Here is a 25,111-nt window from a genome sequence, read left to right as displayed (position 1 = left end):
ACAATCCAAATACAAATCAATCAAATGGAATGTCATTAAACAACACTGGGAGGTGCTGGATCCACAGTGAAGCACAGTGAAGAAACGCCATGTGTCCAATAGTAATTTTGAGTTTCTGAGTTTAACAGAGCTTTAATAGAGAAAATAAATGCTAGCGTATGTGAGCGAGTGTGTGTGACAGAGAGAGAAAGTAGAGAGAGAGGGAGAGAGAGAGAGAGAGAGAAAGGAGAAGGAGAGAGAGAGGAGAGAGAGAGAGAGAGAGCACCTTAGAGCCTTAAATATGAAGGAAAATAAAGTAGTGGATGGATCCAGGTAGCTTAATATATTAGCATTTTGTGCTAACCATACACATAATAAAAAGCACAACAGCGTTTTTAACAAACAAAATCATAATTCTCTTTATTAATAAGGTCTCTGACTGAAGTGTGAAGCTAGAGGCTTAGATAATTTTACATAAAATTACATAAAAATCACATCATACTGCAAAACCAGCAGTAGGACCTACCAGGTTGAAGTGGGCTCTTGCTGCCCTGTGAGCTTCCGCGGCTGGATTTGCTGCTTTTGCTCTTGGTGGGTCGCCGTCTACGACCAGCCAGGGTCACTGCGGGCGGGTTCACCGTGGCGGGAGGGACTTTACCCATTCTGGCAAAAAGGGAATCAATCTCCTCTTTCTGCCGGCTGTAGAGAGCCTGGCTCTCTATCATGTGCCTTCAGAACAATGATGAGAGATTAGAAACAATGAGAAAACTATATATTCATATATTACATATGAAGATAAGCATTTTATCAATTTCACATGGAATCCTTGCTCATAGGCCGGCCACATCATCTTACAATAAATCGACACAACCTCACTAATATTTGATGATGATGGTGATATGGTCTATTGTTTATATTTGGATATTTGTTCCCATATACTCTGGAAAAAAAGAGACCACTTCAGTTTCTCTGATTTTGCTATTTACAGGTATATGTTTGAGTTAAATGAACATTGATGTTTTATTCTATAATCTACAGACAACATTTCTCCCAAATTCCAAATAAAAATAGTAATTTTTAAAGCATTTATTTGAAGAAAATGAGAAATTGCTTTCAGACCTCAAATAATGCAAAGAAAACAAGTTCAAATTCATAAAGTTTAAATAGTTCAGAAATTAATCTTTGGTGGAATAACTCAGATCACAGTTAAAATCATGCATACTGGCATCATGTTCTCCCCCACCAGTCTTTCACACTGCTTTTGGATAACTTTATGCTGCTTTACTCCTGGTTCAAAAATTCAAGCAGTTCAGTTTGGTGGTTTGATGGCTTGTGATCATCAATCTTCCTCTTGATTATATTCCAGAGGTTTTCAATTAAAATCAATGGTAAAATCAAAGAAACTTATCATTTTTAAGGGGTCTCTTATTTTTTCACAGAGCTGTACCTTAAAATCATGTTACATTGGACTCATTTATAGATTCTCAAATGGTTTAAAACCCAAAAACCTACTTTTCTCTCAGCTTGCTGACTTCCCGCTTGAAGTCCTCGTCCTCGAACTCAGAGTCGTTGTCGCTACTGAAGTAGGAGTTGAAGGAGTTGTTCAGGCTGGCCAGGCTCTTGCCCTCAGGGCTGAGGGCTGGGCCGTTTCCCACCGCAGGATGAGCCTGAGGCTGAGGCTCTGGAGACAAAGGAGCTTCTGAAACTGAAGCAGGAGGATCATCCGCTGCCGGTCCCACAGAGAAACGGCCCACCTTGGTGTCGGCCCTGGTGGTGACCTGAAAGCGGCCGATGGTGGTGGGTTGCAGGGAGGGGGCCTTATGCCCAGGTAATGCTGTAGGAAGGCCATCCACAACATCGTCCCCTAGCTGATGGAGTGGAGACGAGGCCCTGTGCAGCGTGTTCTCAGGGCTGGAGAGAGAGGAGGGTGAGGATGAGGAAGAGGTGGAAGATGAAGTGGTAGAAGAGGATGAGTCACTGGAGGTGGTGGGAGCTTGCAGAGAAGACTCGTCAGCTGCCAGGGAGACCTGGAGGAGGAGAGGGAGTAAACAAAAATGAAGCTTATTAGTGATTACATGTCACAAATCAATCACAAATCAATGTATTCAATTATATTGGAGCATATTGCAGCATGGTATTTATATAATAAGTGAATAAAATATCAGTAATATCCACATTTTGAAATACGAAAGCAAAGTTTGTTATTTTACTTTTGTTATTAGGCTGCATAAGAACAGAATACACACACTATTTTACTGTTAGAACTGGTACTGAGTTTAAAAATGCTGGCTTAATAACAAAATATAGAAAAAACAGTTCTAGAAAAAAAAGAGACAACTCCAGTTTCTGAATCAGGTATAAGGTATATATTTGAGTAAAATAAACAATGCTCTTTTATTCTATAAACTATAGACAACATTTCTCCCAAATTCCAATTAAAAATATTGTCATTTAGAGCTTTTATTAGCAGAAAATGTGAAATTTAAGAGTTCAGAAATCAATATTTGGTGGAATAACCCTGGTTTTAATCACATTTTTCATGCATCTTGGCATCATGTTCTCCTCCACCAGTCTTACACACTGCTTTTGGATAACTTTATGCCACTCTTGGTACAAAAAATCAAGCAGTTCAGTTTGGGTTGATGGTTTGAGATCATCCATCTTCCTCTTGATTATATTCCAGAGGTTTTCAATTAGGTAAAATCAAAGAAACTCATAATTTTTAAGTGCTCTCCCTTTAAGTGGTCTTTTTTCCAGAGCTGTATGTTCTATTAGTATAAAATGTCACATTGGTTAGACACTTCTTTAAAATAATTATAATATGGCTTTATTATTTATAACAAAGTAAAGAACAAATATCCAGTCAGAACACTTTGTTTAAACTAAATAAAACATTGGTTGATAAATACCTGGAATCGGCCCAGTTTGAAGCCTCCACCTGGAGATGTGGGTGCTGCTTCATCATCCAAAGAGAATGGAACTAAAAGAGTAATAATTAAAATAAGCATGATGGGAACATTAATGGAATGCCTCTTAAAAAAGATTAGACAGTTGTCCTATGAAATATTTAAAATTTAACCAGTTTTATGTGGGTTTTTCTGTTTAAGAATATTAAGATAAAAGTGGCAGCACTCACCTGGCTGCCCTCCAACAGGCATTCCTGTAATGGAGGACTGCAGACGGAAGAGAGGTAAAGAAGAAGAAGAATTATATCACATTATATATCACTTTACATGTAGACAAGGTATAGACAGGCCCTGATAAAATGTTGTGTTGTGACTCTACAATCCGTCTCAATTTGCCCATTATAAACTATAGCGAGAATGTGTATCTACACTATGTCTTGGTGCATCTAAAAAAAACTTATGTATTATATAGATTATATAGATGCATTACACACAGAGTGATCTATTTTAAGCCAATAAAAACCCAAAAATCAGTGTCTCCGAAAATTTGAATATTATATAAGACCAATTGGTACTTTTGGCAGTGTTGGCAGTGTGCCAAGTCCTGCTGGAAAATGAAATCTGCATCTCTATAAAAGTTGGTAAACACTTCACTGACTTTGGACTTGATAATAAAACACAGTGGATTAACACCAGCAGATGACATGTCTCTCCATCAAACCATCATTGATTGGTGGAAACTTCACAGTAGACCTCAAGCAGTTTGGACTGTGTGTCTCTCCACTCTTCCTCCAGACTCTGCTCCCTTAATTTACAAATGAAATGTAAAATTTACTGATGATCAGTGATGGTTTGGAGAGACATGTCTGTCATCTGCTGGTGTTGATCCACTGTGTTTTATTAAGTCTATTAAGTCTAGTCAGTGCAGTTTTGTTTTCCCACAAAATCTTACAGCACTGCATGCAGATTTCATTTTCCAGCAGGACTTGGCACACTGCCCACACTGCCAAAAGTACTGATTGTTCTTATATAATATTCACATTTTCTGAGACAATGATTTTTGGGTTTTCATTGGCTGTAAGCCATAATCATAATCAACAATAAAATAAATAAACGCTTATAAATAGATCACTCTGTGTGTAATACATATATATAATATAAGTTCCAGGTGGTCCCCATGGTGCTGCTAGCTGGCAGCTATGGTGTTGATAATTGATTGCTATTAAGTTCCATAAGCATCTGAGCTACTTGCTATTGTGTTGCTAACTGGTCACTATGGCATGGTATCAAGTGATTGCTGATAGGAAGCTATGGTATCCGAGGTGGTTGCAATGGTGTCGCTAGCTGTTTGCTCTGGTATTCTTGTGTGGAAAGGTGGCTGGTGCAGCATTTCAATGCAGCTGCCATGAAGTTGCTGAGTAGTAGCTATTGTTGGTCGATGTTGGTCGGTGGTTTCTAAGGTGGTTGCTAAGGTATCCTAAGTATGGCATCTATAATAAAGAAGCAAACAATCTGGCGTGTGTACCTGGTGCGTGACACTGCTGACAGACAAGGTCTCTGGACTCAAAGCCCGTCTCAGCTGGGCGTCCAGATCTTCTAGAGGCTGCTGGGACTGAGGAACAATTTAGTTCACAATTTAGTCAAGTTCACTTAACCACAAAGCCACAGCTCACACACAAACACGAGCGCACACAAACGACTCACGACAGTGCACACAAACACAGCAGGAGGAACGGCTGTCCAATTAGCTTTTGCTTTTCTCTCTTTTTTTTTTTTGCTTTTAAACTGTGAGCTAAACTTTAGAATGGATCAAAGGGTTGAATTCTCTTTCCTTTCCTACCTTATAAATTGAATTAAATGACAGACTGCAAATTCGCTAATTGTCTAGCTGGGTAAACTTTACATAGAATCGGAGACAACTTGACTTTATTATCTAAAGAAAATTACTAGGAAAAAAGGTTAAAGTAATTGTGTGTAAAACATTAATGCATCCGGAAATAGAATAAAATCATGGTTAATATGGTAGCACGGTTCATCAAACCATTATAAAAGGAAAACACAGTTCTAAAACAGAACAAAATCCAAGCAATATATCCAATATTCTACATATTGCTGCTCTGGGCCCCTGACTTTCCTTTGCTCTTTAGGAAAAAAGAGAGAGAAAAAGAGAGAGAACCAGCAAGTAGCCAGTCAGAGTTAATGAGAATCACAGGTCATGCTCCTAATGGTATTCAGAGAAATATGATGCCATGCACTGATTTGATAATGATCGGATTAGAAATCGCTCCTCATGCCTCGCTAGTTTCCAGAAAGCAGGAAAATAAAGCAAATACAGAGAAAAGGGGGCTGTTTAGGGCAGGTTTTTAAAGGAGAACTCTGGTGTAAAATGGACTTTTGGTGTAGTAAAACATAATAAAAATTACTTACCTTTGATGAATAGCGCACCTCCGTTCTCCCACAGTGTTCCGAAATCCAGAAATTTTTACAATTTGTCCAAAAACACCCTTCAGACTGGGTGACACGGGGCATAATTTGCCCCGATAAATCACTTTTTACACCAGTTATCCAGCTCAAAGTAGCTAAAACACTTTCCTTGCTAGAATCTGGAGAGCCCTGACATTTAAAACGAGGCATTAATAACTTAAAAAGTGCACAAGAAGCTTATTAAAAACTACTGTTTACATCCCATAACACTACTAGCTTCAGCTCCGAGCGCCGCCATCACTGAACTGATAATAATATAGACGTATATATACATAGACTCCACATAGCGTAGCAGTCGGCACCAGGAGGCAGGCTATGTGGAATCTATGTATATATATGTCTGTCATTATCAGTTCAGTAATGGCGGCGCTCGGAGCTAAAGCTAGCATTATGGGATGTAAATAGTGTTTTTAATAAGGTTATTGTGCAAGTTATTAATGCCTCGTTTTAAATGTCAGGGCTCTCCGGATTCTAGCAAGGAGGTGTGGGGCTACTTTGAGCTGGATAACCGTGGAAAAAGTGATTTATCGGGGAAAATTATGCCCTGTGTCGCCCAGTCTGAAGGGTTTTTGGACAAACTGTTAAAATTTCTGGATCTCTGAACGCTGTGGGAGAATGCAGGTGTGCTATTCATCAAAGGTAAGTATTTTTCATCATGTTTTACTACAACAAAAGTCCATTTTACACCAGAGTTCTCCTTTAACAGAGCGAGATAGAGAGGACGTAAAAAAGACGAACAACAGAAGAAAGCAATGATGGACAGAAGCATTCCGAAAGAGAAGGGAAGAAAAATGCACCTGAGTTAGACAAGGTCCTGGGAAGGGTGGCGGGTGTTCGGTGGGTGGCGTGCCGGCTTGCTCTGAGCCGACAGGCAACACCTGATGAAACGAAGATGAAGATCAACCAACAGCACTACGGTGCCACCTACAGGCCACATGCAGCTGCTACTTAGCTACTTCCGTATATTATAGCATTGTGATTAAAGGAGAAATACACTGTGAAATGGACTATATACGATATGGTAAGTATGAATTTTGTCCTTTCTCCCTCAGCATTCTGAAATACAGCGCTTTTAACTCTTTGGCCATTCAGAATTCAGTATTATCGGCCTGTAATCTGCTGCTAACCCCAGCTAGCACTGCTGGAGCAGCATTAGCATTAGCTGCTAACCACACTAAGTGCTAGCTTTTTGGCCTATTCAGAGGTGACTATATTGGCCTAAAGTCTGCCGCTAACCCCTGCAAGCACTGCTGGAGCAGCATTGACATTAGCTGCTAACCACACTAAGCGCTAGCTTTTTGGCCTATTTAGAGATTACTATATTGGCCTAAAGCCTGCTGGTAACCCTGGCTAGCACTGCTGGTGCAGCATTAGCATTAGCTGCTAACTACACTAAGCGCTAGCTTTTTGGCCTATTTAGAGATGACTATATTGGCCTAAAGCCTGCTGCTAACCCCTGCAATCTGGAAATCTAAGCTAAGCTAAGTAACTCATCATTTTTAAGTGGTTTCATTTTTTTTCCAGGGCTGTATATATATTCATATATGGCTACGAATAATGACAGTAGATGATATCAACATTATCAAATTATATTTTTGAGGTCATGTCAATGTACCGTATGATAATTCGCTTATGCAATTATCGTGACAGGCCTAGATCACTGCATAATATTATCATAACACGTATTAATATTCATATACATATACACAGTGTGTACAGGCAAAAGTCTGTATGTTAAATTAGTTAAATGTATTAAAGCTGTTAAACATAGCAGAGATCTCAGTTCTCATTCCATAGGAATTAGTGTGTAGGTTAGTGTTAGTATATATATATTTTTTTTATGAATGTGGTTAGAAAAGAATAAAAGGTTAGAAAGAATAAAAAAAGATGTTCACTGTTCACTGCACTGTAACACTGAAAGTTACTGTAACACTATTATTATTATTATTATTTTTAGTTATATCTCAACACAGAACAACTGACTGAAAACCCATGGCAACCCCAAAACACTTCTTCACACTCATCCACGATCGATCACACTCACCGGTAGTCTTGATAAAGGTGTTTTAGAAGGTGTGGCAGCAGTGCCTGGCGTGGTCATGGGAGAGCCGGCTGTGGGCTGGCCTGAGAACGCTAAAGGCAGGCTGGATGGAGGGAGAGGAGGGCCGCCAGAGATGGTGGTGGAGCTGGTTGGGGAGGAGGTTCCAGGGATGCTGGGCTCCAGGGCTCCAGAGTCTGCCTGCGTCGAGGGAGGACCAGAGCCGAGGTCCATGAAGAGGGAGCGTAGTTTCTTGTCCAGGGCGTGAATGTCGTCGATTCCTGGGGTCTTGCTTTGGGCGTCTCCTTCACACTCAACACAGTGAGTGTGGCTCTGGTTGGGAAGGGTGGAGGGCTGAGGCTGGCTGTGGACTGGTGTAGGTTGGACTACAGGGATGCTAGAGGTGACCGGTTGAAGGCTTGGTACTTGAGAAAGAGGGACTTGAGGGCCAGAGGTGTTTGGGACGTTGGAAGGGGTGAGCTGGAGCGTTTGGATGGCTGTAGTTGGGACTACGGTTGGAGTAAGTTGAGCAACAACAGTGGAAGGGATGGGAAGCTGCTCGGCACTTCCTCCACCAAGAGAATTCACATTGCTGATGATAGCAGCTGGTTGAGGAGGTGGTGGAACTGCAGTACTGGGCACTGATGTGTTTATAATGGCATGGAGGGGGACTGTAGATGGAGGGTACGTGACTGACGGAGCCATAGAAGCGGTGCTCACCATCATCGGCGAGGAAACCGAGCAAGGAGGAACCATCATGCTGCTGCCAACCGTGGAGATTATTGGAGGCTGGCTGACGGGTGGAGGAGGAAGGGCTTGAGAAGGTAAGGCAGCAGATAAAGGAGGGAGTGAGGAGGAAGGGAGAGATGGTTCAGAGAGTTGGGAGGGAGGAGAAAGCACAGCAGCAGCAGCAGCAGCAGTGGAGGAGGAAGCAGCCAGTGGATTGGCTACTGGTAGAAGAGGAGGCATGGAGGTGTGGAGGGTAGGGGGCGCTGTGCTCGGTCCGGGGTCGTACTGGCCCTGGCGAAGTTCAGCGAAGGCTTGCTGAAGGCTCACTGCAGACGCAGACTGAGACAAACCCAGATTAGGTCCTCCTACTGATGCCACTGATGCAACTGATGCTGCTGATGCTGAGAAAAAGATAATAAAAAAAATAAATAAATAAAATAAATGAATAAATAAAAAACACCCAACTGAACTGGTCTGGTTATATTTGATTACATAAAATGCTTACAAAAGGGCAGACCCAGATTATTCATATTATTCACTATGGCATACATCACACAAAGTCGTAAACCATTACACATCAATAGGAGGTGGATTATAATGAGACAATGGCTGGTTTTATATTGTGTTATCAGTATATTATCATAAAAGAAAAAAAGTCATGAGTCCTCTTATTCTGCGAATATTACTTTGAATAAAATCCTGTATTTGATATTTGACCTCATGATTAAAGACGGCCTTTTAAAGGAAAAAAAAATTCTACAGCTTATGCTGGGAATATTCTCTGACAGTGAAATTTGTGGAAAAGATGGGAAAAAAGTGGAAAACACACACATACACACACACACACACACACACACACACACACACACACACACAAATGTGTCTGCTTACCTGGCATAGACTGTTCCAGGTGTTGAGCTGCAGGTTGGGCTGCATTAAAGAACTGGTCTTTCAGTCTGGACTCAGGTACAGGACTAACGATGAATCTGCGACCTGTTGAGTGCACCACTTGAGTAGTGGCACTCACGCCAACTCCTGTAAAATCAAAATCGTTTAACCAAAAGCGTTTAAACTTCAAAATCCTTTTAATAAAGGAGAGAAAAACAGAGAAAGGTACTGGGGCTCTACCTGGCTGAAGAGGTGCGCAGGTACTGGGTATCTGCTGTTCAGGTTTGCTCGCAGTCTGTGTGAAAGCAAGAAGGAAGAAGGCAGTGCGTGATTGGTTTAAGCACAATTAAGTTTGCTAAATGATAGCATGGGTTAAATTAATTATACTTTATAGCAGCTCCTGACTTTGGGCTTTCAACATTATAGGAGATCGACGATGTGAAAAAGACAAATGCATACAAATGTTTGTTGAATAGCCCACCTTCTTTCTTCCCCAATATTATGAAATAAAACGTTTTTAGCCGATGCTCTCAATGCCCATGCAAAGAAATTGCTACGTTTACACCATAAACAAGCCCAAAGTAGCTTGTTTGTTTGGGTTTTGTGCCATATCAGCAACATATTGGCTATTTTATGGCATCAACAGTGTTCATAACTTGAGCATCAGAGACTTAAATCAGTGTCTTCAAATGAAGGACTTCCAGAAAATTAAGGATTTTAGCTGGTGGAATTTTTTCAAAAAGTTCTTTCACATTTGTAACCCTACAAAATGTAGTTCTAGTGGTTAAAAGTGCAGGACAGTCTACAAAGATGTGTTTAATAGCAGGCTAGAGTCTGTTCACCAACCAGGAGGTGACGGTGGGTAAGAGCAGTATGTCCAATTCAGCACCTAGTCATGATTGTCTGATCTTGTCTATTAAGGAAGTCCATATTGCATTTAATATTAATGATTGGGGATATTTCATACAGTTTATTTTGTGGATTGCTGGACCATTCATCTTGCCATTTTCTTCTACAGTGAACTAGTAGGCATCCGTAATTGGGACACAGTTCCAAGTGAGTTCCTGGTGTCTTGCTTCAAATTAGCTTGTTAGTCTTAAAAACAGTCATACAGATTGCAAAATTAAGTCCGTTGAATGCATGAATTTGAGCTGTTGCTGAAAATATCTTTTAAAGTCTAATATTCAGGCATTTCCCTGAATTAAACCCTACCTGGACGGGATTAGTTTCTCAGGGGGATGTCCGTGAAAAATATTTTACACAGGAGGACCCCATCACTAGCATTGTAAGCCATTTGGGAGCATCAGCTAAAAGCTCTATATTTCAGAATGCTAGGGGTGAATAGAGGTGGGCTATTCAAGAAACGTTTGTACACGTTATCATGTTTTACTACAGCACAAGTCCATTTCACACCAGATTTCTCCTTTAACATAAGAAGGCAGAGACCAGAGACTACGTAAACTGTGATGATACTGTTACAAATAATATATTCCACATGTTCAGGGGAAATACCTGGATGCCTTCCCTCTCGAGACCTCTGCTTTCATCTGCTGTTTCAATGACCTCCCGAACCTGCTCGATAAAAGACTCGCGCTCACTTTCCAAAATGAACTCACTCTCAACCTGAGAACAAAAACAAAAGCATGTGTTAGAAAGACACACATATACACACACTTTATTATATATATATATATATATATATATATATATATATATATATATATATATATATATATATATATATATATATATGAATTATTATAAATTATTAAATACAGGAAATGCAAATTAATTTTTGAATTAGGTCTAAACAGTAGGAGTGGACAATATGACCTTAAAATAAAATAATATCAATATATATTTTAGGGTATTTTTGCGCTAATGATATACTTGGGGATATGATATTAAAACATGAAATAAAATCAAATAAAAAAATCAAGAATATATTACTGCAATAAAAAAAATAATGCTTTTTATTTGGTGATTTGATATGGCACGCCACTAATTGAAATATATTTTTTTTCCCAGATTGTAAAAGTCAAAGCCAATGATCCAACATGTTATGTTACTAATCATGCACTCCATATATCCAGGATTAAACTAAAATAAATAAAATAAGTAAAGTTAATATGGCCTTAAAATAATATCACCCAATTTTTAGGGTATTTTTGCGATAATCATCACTTTGCATGCATTTGTCTGTTTAAATGTAATTTTTTTAAAGCTATTATTAGCAATATTTGGTGGAAATAACCCTGGTTTTTAATCACAGTTTTCATGTATCTTGGCATCATGTTCTCCTCCACCAGTCTTACACACTGCTTTTGGATAACTTTATGCTGCTTTACTCCTGGTGCAAAAATTCAAGCAGTTCAGCTTGATGGTTTGATGGCTTGTGATCATCCATCTTTTCAATATGGTAAAATTAAAGAAACTCATCATTTTTAAGCGCCGTCTTATTTTTTTTGTCTCTGAAGAAAATGAAATTAGATCAATTTAAATTAACAAAGATTTTTTCTTTTTTTTTTTTACCATGATCTGAGCGATTTCCTCTGGATTATCTCCATCCAGATCAAACTTGAAAGTCACCATTTTCCTGTTGTGTGTTTCTAGCTGGCACTCGGCAACTCGGTCACCCATGCTGGAAATCTGTACAGCAAAAAAACATTCCCTACATTTCCATCAACCATAACTTTTCTATATAATGGCTAAATCTAAGGACATTGGCAAAATCACATACATTGAGCACGTTGAGCTTTGCTTTGGTGATCTTCTCGTGGCGGGAGCGGCTGCGCACCGATCGACGCTGGTGCCTTTTGGTTGCACGGCCCTCGTGCCTGCCGCCCGTCACACCCTCGTTTCCATCACTGAGGCCAGACGCCACATCAGAATGGCTGCTGAGGATAAAAGAGTGATGAGATGATGAAATGATGAGGGGATGATGATGTTCCACTTGTCATTGTAAGTTTTGTCACACAGCTAACGCTCAGTTAGATTAGCTAAATAGTTCCTGAAGAAAATGACAGGACTCTCTGTTACTCTAGACTCACCTTTCTATTGTGCAGGGCACAGTCGGAGCCTGCAGTTGTGACATATCCACCGTCTGGGATCCGGTTGATGTCTGGAACGGCAAACGACAAACTTTAAGAACGGCACAGGCTTCAAGAAGAACAGGACAGAAGCAATTAGCCTGACTGAGCGCAGGGACAGGGTGGAAAAACAGAGGCCTGAATAATGGGGTGAAACTGTGCCGCAGGTAGAGAATGAGCCTAAACACTTCTGACTTGTTTTTAGTCTCTACTAAACCCGAGTCTGCTTGGCTCATCACAATGACAAACACCTAAACACTTTTGATACTTCTGTTTACTTTAAGTGTCTAGAAGTCTATTCAGCTCACTGCAATGTCAACACATATTGCTTAAGCACGTACCTCACAGACACAAATATATACTATAAGGCGCACTGGATTATAAGGCACATTATGCAACACTAGTAAGGAACAAGGGTGTAGCCATGTTTCCCTTATAATTCAACAGTCCTCATCGCTGAGGGCGCTGGATGTTAATCTACACAGATTTCTCTCCTAAAAAAACATTTATTTGGGTGAGTAAAGGGATTTAGTTTATTTACATCAAGCTTAGAATTCCATTTTTTTGTCCAAGGGTTAGCAAATGTTTAGCCAGCCGTGGTTAGTGCTAATAAATGCCTCGAGGAACCCTGAGAGTTCCAGTAAGACAGGGGCGCTATCAGCTCTCAGCTTCTTCATTTAACCCCGGCAAACATGCAGATTACAGTCAAATATACTCACCTCTAAATAAAAGTGAAAGAGCTAGTGCTGCAGTTAGCAGCTAATGCTAATGCTGCTGCGCCTAGCCTTAGTGTTGGAGAAGCTTACTTCACTAAGACTCACCTTTTATATAACGCTGTACTCCAGCAAAGTGGCTTTACTGCTCCTTAATACCGGACTGGTCGATTTTGGGGAAATTTAAAGGATTTTAAGTGCGCCTTATAGTCCGAAAAATACGGTAAACTCAAAAGACATTGAAATGACTCGTTATAAAAGACAACACTCTTCAACAACTTCTCAAACAATCTTCACCGGATTTCTGCAAACACATCCCACTCAAAAAACGTAAAAGAAATTGATCGGATTAGTTTACTTATTAGGGATTTCCTGGTGGAATACAAAAAAATACATTCCAAAAAGTACCTGGGCTGGACTTTCTGAAGCTAGGCCCGACTGCTCAGTAGGGGTAGGAGGAGCAGCGGCCACAAGGATTGTCGGTACAGTGGCGGCTAGCGGCAGAGGAGAAGGAGGAGGAGGAGAAGGCTTCGCTTTGGGCTGCGATGGTGTGGAAGGTGATGTGGCTAAGGTGGCAGGCAGCACTGCAGGAGAGACAGCTGGCATAGTTCCTACTGCTGCCGCCGCCACCGCCACTGCCGCAGGAGGGGGGCTCAGCGCGGCCTTGGCTGCCACAGGGGCTGGCTGGTGCCCCTGGGCCTTGGTGACTGGGGGAATTGCCACTGGAGCCATGATGCTCAGGCCAGGCGAAGAGGGCTGGGGGAAATAGGAGAGGGGCAGCGAAGTCAGGCTGATGGCTGGAAGGATGGAGGGTGACTGAGGGAATGGGTCTGTCAGGACAGGCTGTGTCAGCGTGGACAATGGAGACTGGAAGGTCAAATTCAGTAAGGGGAGAACAACAGAACATCCCATTAACGCATTACCAAAATCAAAAGAAAAATTTAAAACGTGCGGCAAAGACCATAAAATGAAAACCATGCGGGACACCATGCCTTATAGAGAGTAGGGCCAGGCTCCACTGAGCTCCACTGTGAGGCTTGCTGCAGTCTCAGAGACTCACCTGCACTGTGTGGACGGAAATAATGCACACAATATATGAGCTCTTTTTTTTTAATAAAAATTTTATTTCTATATTTTTCCCATTTTCTCCCCAATTTCCAAGGCCAATTACCCAACCCACTCATTAGGACTCTTTTTGAACTGCTGCTGATGCATCACAGCGCTAACGCTCGGAGGAAAGCGCAGCGACTCAGTTCTGATACATCAGCTCACAGACGCAGCCTTGTGCTGATCCACATCACCACAGGAGTGATTAGGGGAAAGAACGCCATCTACTGTCCCCAACCTGTAAAAGCAAGGTTAATTATGCTCTCTCAGGGCTCTGGTAGCCGATGCTTTTTTAAAGCATTAGCAGATGCAAGGAAGTTGTTGGTGTTTACTGATTTGTTATTATATGATATTTTGAATAAGATTTCTAGGAAATAGTTTAACAGCTAATTACAAACAGTTTGGATAAAACCTAAACCATATTTTTTTTTCAGTAAGAGCTAAAATGTGTTGCTCTGAAGTAATAAAACATACCAGCCCTGCTAAAAAATGTATAAACATTTCCTAATCTTTAAAAATCGCTTTTATTGTGGTAATGTCTATATTGTGGTATAGGTGTGAATAAAGTTTTTTTTTTTTTTTTACTGGTTCTGTCCAGGTGCACTTCTGAGCATATTGGCAGTCAATCATGCTAATTCTAATTGATAGCGCCACAAAACTATACTCTATTAATTTACAACACTCTAGATTTATAATCGCAAGTTACAGCACAAGCCCACCAGTCATTTCTGTTCACACAGTGAAGTTAGGTTCCCGGCTGCTGCTAGCCACACAGTGGAGCTCTGAATCCAGACTCTACTGGGGGGCCTTGGGTGCAAGTTCCACCTCAAAATACACGCAAATAAAACCAACGTAGTCCTAATCGATGGATTAGATACTATAAGAAAAACGTGTCTCACAGAGTGCCAAGACAGGCCAACTAGTGCATCTCAAAAATTTTGAATATCATTGAAAAGTTTCAGTAATTTCAGTAATTCAGTTTAAAATGTGAAAATCATATATTATATAGATGTATTACAAACAGAGTGATCTATTTAGGGTGTTTATTTTATAGTTGAGTATGATTGTGGCTTACAGCCAATGAAAACCCAAAAATCAGTGTCTCTGAAAATTATATATTATATAAGACCAATTCGTACGTTTAGCAGTGTGGGCAGTGTGCCAAGTCCTGCTGGAAAATGAAATCTGCATAACTGATTGGTGGAAACTTCACACTAGACCTCAAGCAGTTTGGACTGTGTGTCTCTCCACTCTTCCTCCAGACTCTGATCCCTTGATTTACTATAAATGAAATGTAAAATTTACTGATGATCAGTGATGGTTTAATGGAGAGACATGTCTGTCATCTGCTGGTGTTGATCCACTGTGTTTTATTATCAAGTCTAAAGTCAGTGCAGCACTTCATGCTTCCCTCTGCTAATAACTTTTATGGAGATGCAGATTTCATTTTCCAGCAGGAATTGGCACACTGCCAAAATTGGTCTTATATAATATTCTATTTTGTTGAGACACTACTTTTTGGGTTTTCATTGGCTGTAAGCCATAATCATTAACAATAAAATAAATAAACGCTTAAAATAGATCACTCTGTGTGTAATAAATGTATTTAACATATAAATTTCACATTCTAAATGATATTCCAATTTTTTGAGATGCACTAGTATATATAGGCATACAGTAGGTTCACACACCAGTACTAGCATTGTGACCAGTTCAAAACTCCACAAAACCACACCAAACACATCACACACCAAGGTTGCAGGAACTGCTACACAAAGAGTTCAATCAAAAAAGCCCCATTGGCTTCAAGTCAAGTCCAGTGGCTGCGTGGGGGTGCGACACAGGCGTGGTGGGGTTAATATAACACATGGGCACACAGTGCTACAGGAGGAAGGGGAGGGCTGGGGGGAGAAGCACCTCCCCCCGGTACTGCTGCTCTGTACCTGCACCAGAGCGAGCTGGGCGGCCTGGTAGAGGAAGAAGAGGCGCTCGGCACAGGGCGTCGGGGACTGAACCGGAGGACTCAGCTCACTAGCACACTGCTGACAGCCATGCAAAACACACAGGCAGCATGCCAACGGGACGCATCGCACCAGACAGTGTGAGAGCGAGACAGAGAGAGAGAGACAGAGAGCCAGAACCCAAGATGCAGTTCCATTAAGACAACAGTAGTACATAAAGTGTACATGAAGTGGAGAGAAAAAAACCTACAGAAGAACCTGCTAAAGAGGATCACAGTCCTCCGAACAAGAAAGGTGCAAACTATGCCTAAAAAGCTGTGCTTTTAATCATTATACTCACTTAAACACTGACAAATGTAGTGATGAAGTACAGAAAAATAAAGCTTAAGCACACACATTCAGAAAAGCAACTAGTAATGGATTAATGCACAAAGCAATGAACACTGATTATTTTATACTATTCTTAAAAGAAATGCAGAAAAACAAAGTTTATGTAAAAAAAAAAAATAAGGTAACACTTTCTATGAATGCCATCTTTATTAGACGCTATAACCACATTCATAACATATTATAATGCATTCATTAGGCATTATAAACATGGCTATTAATGTTTATAACAATGCATAACCCATTATAGCCATGTTTGTTAAGCATTATGACCTGTGATCATAATACATTATAAGCTGTGCTTTTAATATATATATGTTAAAATAGAATATAGCCATCGTTAATAATCTAGTCCTACAATCAAAGTCTGGCACTTTACTTAGAGCGCAAAAAGACCTGTTATAATACATTATAATTGACTATAATTAATATTATATTCAAGACAAGAATAATTTATGAGTATATAAAATATATTTATAGGATTATTGAGGGTGTGTTTATAAGTTGGAAGCTTTTTTTAGTCATGATACTGCACTCTGCAAGCAGGGACTGAGTTTCTTGGTATTGATGTATAACGTTATAAACACAGCTATTAATGCATTATAATCACAGTTCATGACGCATAATAGACATGGCTATAATGAATTATACATTTTTATAAATATGTATAGCCATGTTTATAATGCCTTATGAATGCATTATTAGGCTATGTGTTATGAGTATGTTTATAGAGTCTTATAGAGATGACATTCAAAGAAAGTGTTACCAAAAAGAAATAAAGAATAAGGAATCTTATTGTGTGATTAGCTATTAAATAATCATTGAAAACAAATTAAACAACAAGAAAATGGGGATCTCGCAATGTTAGCACTAAATCTGAGCTTGTATAAAAGATACAGCTTCCCTAATTAATACGAGCTACTGGAATATAAACAACAATGACAGCAACAATGTGTATTGTGATGTTTACAGTGACTTATGTTCTTGTTTCTCATTTCTTACAATCAATAATGCTCAAATTATCAATTTACTGTATTTTTTTTTTACATTTTTTTGTATTATACAGTGCACTAACAATGAACACCTATTTTCTGGTCTATTTTCATACATAAGGCGCACTGGATTATAAGGCAAATTTTAAGCAAAAATAGTAAGGATCAAGTGTGTCGCCATGTTTTCCTTCTAAAAAAGACGCTAAATGTTATTCTACACAGTTTTCTCTTCTGAAAACCCTTTATTTGGGTGAGTAAAGCACCTCTGTTTATTTACAGTAAGCTTAGATTTCCAATATTTGCAACAGTGCGGTTAGCAGCACTTAGTGCTAGTAAATGCCGCCCAATAGCGCTACACTGAAGAACCCTAAGTGTTCCTGTAAGCCAGGGCGATATCAGCTAGGCCAATTTAAAGCAAAAATAGTAAGGATCAAGTGTGTCACCATGTTTTCCATCTAAAAAAGACACTAAATGTTATTCTACACAGATTTCTCTTCAAAAAAAGTGTGAGTAAAGCGCTTCCGTTTATTATCAGTAAGCTTAGATTTCCAATATTTTTATTAGTGCGCTTAGCAGCACTTAGCTCTAGTAAATGCTGCCTGACAGTGCTACACAGGAACCCTGAGTGTTCTTGTAAGCCAGAGCGATATCAGCTAGCGATTCATCCCACGTAGCTTTAGCTTGTTTTATTACAGTAAATATGCAGAGTACAGTCTGATATACTCGCCTCTGAACGGTGAGCGAAAGAGCTAGTGCTGCAGTTAGCGGCTAATGCTAATGCTGCTGCACCCAGCCTTAGTGCTGGAGAAACTTCACTGAAAACTCACCCTTATAACTCTGTGCTTCAGCGTTAGAGAGGCTTTACTGCTCCTTAATACCTGACTGGTATAATTTATACATAAGATGCACCAGATTATAAGGCTAACTGTCGATTTTTGGGAGAATTAAAGGATTTTAAGTGAGCCTTATAGTGCGAAAAATACTGTATCTATTTATCTATGTATGTATTAGTTGTGATAGAGAGACTGGAATGATCAGAGCATACTTCAGCCTCTTGGATGTGTCTACATTTGTGTGTGTGTGTATGTGTGTGTTTTACCTGTGTAGCCGGAGGCCCTGTCTGGATGTGAGTCTGGGCTATGCTCTGAAGGCCAGAGTTGGCAGGTTGCAGTGGAAGCTGCTGCTGCTGGGGCAGGGAAACACTGGGCTGAGAGGCAGGACCCAGAGAAACATGCTGTGGAACCGCCTGCTGGACAAAAACAAAGAGATTAACTTTAATATATAATAAATATAATAAACCATTGAGCTTTACAGTCAGTAGAGACAGCATTTGTGCATGCAGCAACCTTACCCAACTCATACTCTGTGAGCTCATCCACGATAAAAAAGCTAAAATAATTAAATAAATACACATACCAACATACAGCTCTGGAAAAAAAGAGACCACTTGCACTTGCAGGAATAAAGGCATAAACTTATCCAAAAGCAGTGTGTAAGACTGGTGGAGGAGAACATGATGCCAAGATTACTGTGATTAAAAAAAACAAGGTTATTCCACCAAATATTGATTTCTGAACTCCTAAAACTCTTTATGAATATGAACTTGGAGACCATACACACAATTTTTTGGGATTGCCCAAAGATTAAAACATTCTAGGAAGGAATCAGAGAGGATATTTTTATTGAATGGAACCTCATTGTCTTTCTCCTGGGAGTGCTCCCAAGCGAGCTGTTACGAGCAAATAATTATTGTATCTGCTTATAATTATGGTTTTGGTAGCAAAAAAAAAAAAAAAAAAAAAAAAATATATATATATATATATATATATATATATATATATATAAAGAGAGAGTGGTAAAGGGGTATATTATGGAGAAAAAACAGCAAAGCTAAACATAACCACTGATTTATTTAAGAAAAGGTGGATATAATTGATAAAATACCTGGAACTGACAATCTGACAGCTTGTTAAATTGTTTCAGTTTATAGAATAAAACAACAATGTTAATTTTACTTAAAGATATTTACCTATAAATAGGTAACTAAAGTGGTCTCTTTATTTATTTATTTATTTTTCCAGAGCTGTATATGCCTTAAATGACTTACCTTTACAGCACAGCATACATTGATATATCTATTTTCTTTCTTTTTTTTTATAATGAATAGTGCAAACATTTCACAAATTGAACACATTTTTTCACATATCTGGCCAAGCCAAACCATTCACAGTGCATTATGAGATGGACTGAAAACTGGAGAGGGCACGGCCAAAAGGGCATTAATAAGACAGAAAGAGAGAAAGAGAGAGAATAGAAAGAAAGAGTGTGTTTGGAAGGAATGGGGGAGTTTCTCTACCTGCGAAGGGAGCGCTGGGACGTAGTAACCTCCATACTATAAGAAACAAATACAGCACAGGGTGAGAGAGAGATGAGACACCTCTAGAGTCCACAGCTTTCACACGCAGGAGAGAATTTAGAGAGACCAAAATAATAAATATAATGTGGACAAATAAATAAATATATAAATAAAACTCAGAATGTGATACAAGGACAACACTGAGGGTATTTGGGTTGCCAGTTCCCAAACTTACAGCCCGTTTTCTGCCTGAATAAGAGAACGTAAGAACAGGAAGTTCGTAAAGTAAGTAAAGTGAGATGGTGTACCTGTGGGTTGACTGGGTTGTCGGTCCACTGGGTGGACTGGGCGGGGCCGGGGACCAGGGAAACTGCAGCACTGCTGGACTGTGGAGCAGATACCTGCTAAAGTATGGGTAGAAAGATGAAGAGAGAGATAGAGAGAGAGAGATACAGAGACAGAGATAGAATGATGGTAGCAATGATAGAAACAGATGCAAACAAACAAAAAAGAGACAAAAAAATTAATTAGAACAAGTCATCAAGTAAAACACACAAAAAAAACAAACGCATAAATATTAAATCTGACTCTGGATTGATTAATTGACGCATACACAAAGTGTGACCCCTCTGAGGAACTACAGTAGGCATATTCCTACGCCGAATCTGTGCCATTTCTGTCCACAGGAAATTACATGTAATAATAATAATAGCTTTTACTAATAAAATACATTTTATTATTAAGCATAGTGTCTTGCACATTGACCGAATTGGCAAAAGTAAGATATCTACTTATACTATATAACTTTATAACTAAACTATAAACTTTACCATGAAATATAATTAATTAAATCCTTCAGAGATTTTAGGAGGAATTTTTATCCATTTTTAAATCCATAATATTTAAGTTTAAATATTTTAATTCACACTTTAGTTGTGTCCCTAGGTTATTACTCAGTCCTGTTACCTCAGCACATTACCCCATCTAAAAGATCTGGAACATTCTACAAGTCACATCTACAACAGGAAGTGACATCAGCTGGTTCCTCTGAAGAAAAAAAATCCCAAAGTTCCTTCATTTGTTTTTTTGTATATTTGATCTTTTTGTAACTGTAATGACTGAGGAGCTCAATCTCAACACTCAGTCCTGTTACCTAAATTAATTCTTACATCTTATTTGTTTATTATTAAAATACAGTTATTTTGGAAAATCACTAGAATGTGCTCAGTTTCCTCATGCTATTTTTGCTAATTCTATGTAAAAACTCATTCCTGTTACTCAAAACATAACAATTAACAGGAATGAGTTCCAGTAACAGAAGTGAGTTCTGGTAAAAGGAGTGAGTTCCAAATCATTCTTTTGTCATCAATATCAATTATTTGAACATGCTCTCAACCATTACTTTAAAATAAAGGCTTTCTTGCTATCAGCATATCCACCATTAAGCTATTTGTTCGTGTTTTTGCTAATTCTATGCTAAAAACTCATTCCTGTTACTTTTATTCCTGTTAATCAAAACCTAAAGAGTAACAGGAGTGAGTGCCAGTAACAGGAGTAAGTTAAAAATGATGAGTTTTTTTTTTATTTGACCAAATTGAAAACCTCTAGAATATAATCAAAAGGAAGATGGATGATCACAAGCCATCAAAGCAGAAAAAACTTATCTAGAAACTAAAGTTGTCTCCTAATTTGTATAGCCGCCATTTAGCTATTTTTTGATGTTTTTGCTAATTCTATGCTAAAAACTCATTCCTGTTACTTTCAGTCCTGTTAATCAAAACCTAAAAAGTAACAGGAGTGAGTGCCAGTAACAGGAGTGATTTTTTTTGGTCATAAATATCAACTATTTGAACATGCAGTTAACCATTTCTTTAAAATAATGACTTTTCTTGAAAGAAAATCAAAGGAAATAGTGGACTTGCTTTTATAAACATTTTTAATGTCTTTTTAAATGTCACACAAGTTTTATAACCATCTTTGGCTTAGAAAACTTGTAAAAAAAACTTTAAATACATGTGTTAACATTAAAATAAGTTTAATTTGGGGTTTGAGTTACAACACGCAAATGGCACCTATTCGGTGGAATAGCCCAAATATACAGTATTGCTCAGATTAACCTTCACTCTTTGTGTATGGCTCAGGTTCACACACACGCACGAACATCCAAAACACAGTGTCATTCTGTTAGTCGGGGAGTGAATAGGCTGCATGCATATGGAACTCTATAGATGATTACGCAGCTTAGGTGGCTTGTTATCACTGAAAGTGCACAGGGAAGCGGGTTGCGTCTGGTGCTGCTGTGGATTTCGACATATATTTCTATATAAAATGCACCCGGGAAACACATTCGGATTGAACCTTCCTAGATTACACCCTTTTCCACCATGGACAATCATGACAGAAATCAACCCTTAGAAAGCTGCAGGCAAATATACTTGTCCTCCTGCCTCCCCTGTTGGAGCGAGCTATGCACAAGTATAGTTGCACCAGGCAGATCGCCACCTTACCTTATCCCTCAGCATCATATCAATAGAGGCATTCATTAGAAGCAAGAAACAGCAAGCAAAGAGGAGGATAGCTCAGCAGGTAAAATGAAAAAAAAAAAAATAATAAATGTAAAAATAAGTATGAATGGGAAGATAATGAAATAAAACAATGAAATAATGCAAAAGGATGAAGAAGAAGAAGACAGCTCAGAGCAGGAAATGGGATTGCAGGATAATGATGGTGTTCTCAGATTTCTAAGGGTTTACAAAAGGGTTAACTCTCACCCTGAAGTCAAACCCAAAACCATTTGGGCTTATATTATACTGGTATACTTTTAAAAATAAAAAAATAATAATTCAAAATTAAAAGGAGAATAAAATAGAGTAGTCATGATAGGTAAGGTCTTTGAGCAACACAGTAGGAATCACAGCAGGATCAAAATCATAATATAATACCGTTTTAACCATTTCCAGCCAACTATAATGTAGCTATGATACCAGCTCTATAAAAGCAGCAGTTATTTAAAAAAATAAGGGAACAAAAATAACAAAAATCATAAATAAAGTGAGTAAACCTGTTCAAATCCCCTATTTGTGTTGTATGTTTCTGTGTGTTTGAATATACACATCCTCAGTCTCGTTTGGACCCATTTCTTGAAAGTAAAAAAACTTCAAATATTCAGAAACCTTATCAGAAATCTTCACCAAATTAAATTGATATCAAAAATTATTAATATTAATAATTTTGTACACAGAGATTTTTATGTTTTTTTTTTGTAGTTCCTCGTCCACAGGGTCCATGTTCAACTTTGGATTTGTAGGTTAATGATGTCACAGATCAGATATACAGCAGCCTGAACCTGCGCCATATATCTCTATTCAAACACACAGGCACCAGATACATATATATATTTTTTTTCTCTATATATGAACATACACACAAAATACTACTTAGGTACTTACTTATTACTTACTTACAAAAAACTTCAGCAAAACAAAACCAAAAAAAAAAAAACACAAAAAGAAAAATACAACTCACAATTGTTGTAAGACAAAATAATAATTATAACAATAATAAAAAATATATATAAATAAAAAAACAATAATCAGTGTCTCAGTCAGGAGACAAGGGGATTGAATGGGCAGGTCTACACACGTGCTTTTCTATTAGCTATAAGCTATATGCTATGTGCTAAAAGCCCCTTCATAAGATGTATTTATTTAGATCTATCCTGAATTCATCTACAAGCTCTAAGCACAATAATAATAATAATACTAATAAAAAGGCTGGAGAGGGTTAAAACCACAACCACGGGACGACGAAAAAATCATGAAATCATGAAATCATGAAATCAGGTAACACAGAGAGAGGGCAGGAGTGTGTTTTTTCTTTCTTTTTTTTTCTTTTTTAAAAAAGGGGAGGGTAAGAAGAAGAGAAGAGCGGGTTTGTTTTGTAATTTGGATTTTGTAATCACCAAAGCAGAGCCCTGAAGAGCCAGGGCAGACTCGTGGTACGAGAGGTCCTGCTGGAGGGGCATTTGCCTGGCCCAGGCGCCGTGCAGCATGCTGATGCCGATGTGGGAGCTGCTGGCCGTCGCGGGAAGCTCTGAAGGTGGGACGAAGAGGAACGTCTGCTGGCTGGGTGGGTGACCCTCGCAGGTGCCGCTTCCTGCCTCCGGTCCGTAGTAAGACGTCTGTGGGATGGACTGAGCGGCCGAGGCGTCTGGATGGTGTGGGTGTCCAGCGTGAGGAGGTGGAGAGTTGAACTCTCCGGCGTCTGAAGACGCCAATGAGTCGCTAGACGGTTCTGGACTACGGTCTTTATGTCCATGGAGGAGCAGGCTGCCGGGAGGTAGGGGCAGCTCTGGGCTCACGTAGTTACTGTACTCCTCTGTGACGGGTTGAAGACGGGTGATCAGCCCAGAATTGGCGGCTGCTTCCTCAAGGTTGAGGTCCATTGAGCCACGGCGAGTTCGGTACAGTCTTGCGGCCAAAGTGTTCGGGTCCGCCTGAAGGCCGTGAACGTGGAACTCGAAGGCACTGGCAGGCTCGGCGGCATGGGCTAAGACTGGTGGAGCAGAGTGAGGGAATGAAGAGTGAGGCTGGTCATAAGTAGGCTGGGCTACAGAGGTAACCGGCTGGGCTATACTTATAGGAGTGAGCTGTGGTACAGGGCTGTGGGTGAGGCGCATGTGTGGAGGAATGTGTGGGTGTAAGTAGGCCGGACTTGGCGGTGGAGCCTCGAAAGCTAGGCTAGCAGCAGCGGCAGCTTGCATGTGCTGGTGGAAGCTAAGCTGGTTTAGCTGATGATGCGCCGCCAATGGGTAGCCGTGGCCATACGCGGCCATGCTTTCAAAATGGTCCAGTAAGGTGGCTTGGTTGAGACTCAGTCTGCGTACAGCTTCCTCCTGCTGCTCTTTATAGCCGTATAAGGGCTTGGGCGGGGCCTGCATGTGCAAGGGATCGGCCAGTCTTTGGGCAGCCATGCTGGGCAGCAAGTAGAGGGACGGATCCAGGCCCTCCACTCCAGAGAATGGGTGAAGGCTGCTGCCGTAGCTGCGGTAAGCCGGCTGGAAATGGCGGGTGTGGGCCTCCAGGATGGATGTGCTCTTGCGGCGCTGCACGTTGAAGCCTTTGGGCGGGCAGGAAGGCGGAGGCGAGAAGGAGACAGGTCGCTCGGGGATGGCAGCGAAAAAGAACGGGGGCTCAGGGGCCAGAGCTGAACCCCCTCCACCACCACCACTGCCGCCACCACCATACTGCTGACTCACTGACTGCGGCTGCAGTGACAATAACATACAGGCATCTTTGTGAGGGAGCAGAAAGAGGCAGCAGCATCATACAGTCACAAAAAATGCGAGAGAGAAAAAGAGAATAAGAGAGAGAGAGAGAGAGAGAGAGAGAGAGAGAGATATAGAGATAAAAACTGCAGCTTTTCATCATTTATCACAAAGCAGATAAAGAAGAACAAAAAAGTAATAATAATCAGCTCTGAT

General features: G+C 39.8%; 1 protein-coding gene across 7 annotated transcripts in view; it reads right to left on the bottom strand.

The window, feature by feature from the left end:
- The window catches only part of wnk1b (WNK lysine deficient protein kinase 1b), a 153,613-nt gene that overhangs the window by 20,014 nt on the left and 108,488 nt on the right, over nt 1-25,111 (bottom strand). The window contains exons 10-28 of one of the 7 annotated variants that reach the window (XM_049475036.1): nt 23,591-24,895; nt 19,938-20,030; nt 19,630-19,665; nt 18,373-18,522; nt 15,877-15,972; nt 13,235-13,693; nt 12,075-12,145; nt 11,765-11,921; nt 11,557-11,673; nt 10,537-10,647; nt 9,265-9,319; nt 9,028-9,171; nt 7,414-8,537; nt 6,167-6,247; nt 4,411-4,497; nt 3,116-3,152; nt 2,889-2,959; nt 1,492-2,006; nt 506-708 (exon numbers count right to left, since the gene is read on the bottom strand). In XM_049475036.1, coding sequence (XP_049330993.1) covers nt 506-708; nt 1,492-2,006; nt 2,889-2,959; nt 3,116-3,152; nt 4,411-4,497; nt 6,167-6,247; nt 7,414-8,537; nt 9,028-9,171; nt 9,265-9,319; nt 10,537-10,647; nt 11,557-11,673; nt 11,765-11,921; nt 12,075-12,145; nt 13,235-13,693; nt 15,877-15,972; nt 18,373-18,522; nt 19,630-19,665; nt 19,938-20,030; nt 23,591-24,895 — 4,912 coding nt within the window. Of the gene's footprint in view, nt 1-505; nt 709-1,491; nt 2,007-2,888; nt 2,960-3,115; nt 3,153-4,410; nt 4,498-6,166; nt 6,248-7,413; nt 8,538-9,027; nt 9,172-9,264; nt 9,320-10,536; nt 10,648-11,556; nt 11,674-11,764; nt 11,922-12,074; nt 12,146-13,234; nt 13,694-15,876; nt 15,973-18,372; nt 18,523-19,629; nt 19,666-19,937; nt 20,034-23,590; nt 24,896-25,111 lie in introns of all 7 variants that reach the window. The other 6 variants (XM_049475037.1, XM_049475038.1, XM_049475042.1 and 3 more) reach the window with 6 other exon arrangements.

Source organism: Astyanax mexicanus, chromosome 2 (genome assembly GCF_023375975.1).
Source record: "Astyanax mexicanus isolate ESR-SI-001 chromosome 2, AstMex3_surface, whole genome shotgun sequence".
NCBI lineage: Eukaryota > Metazoa > Chordata > Actinopteri > Characiformes > Acestrorhamphidae > Astyanax > Astyanax mexicanus.
This window is presented reverse-complemented; position numbering and strand designations above follow the sequence as displayed.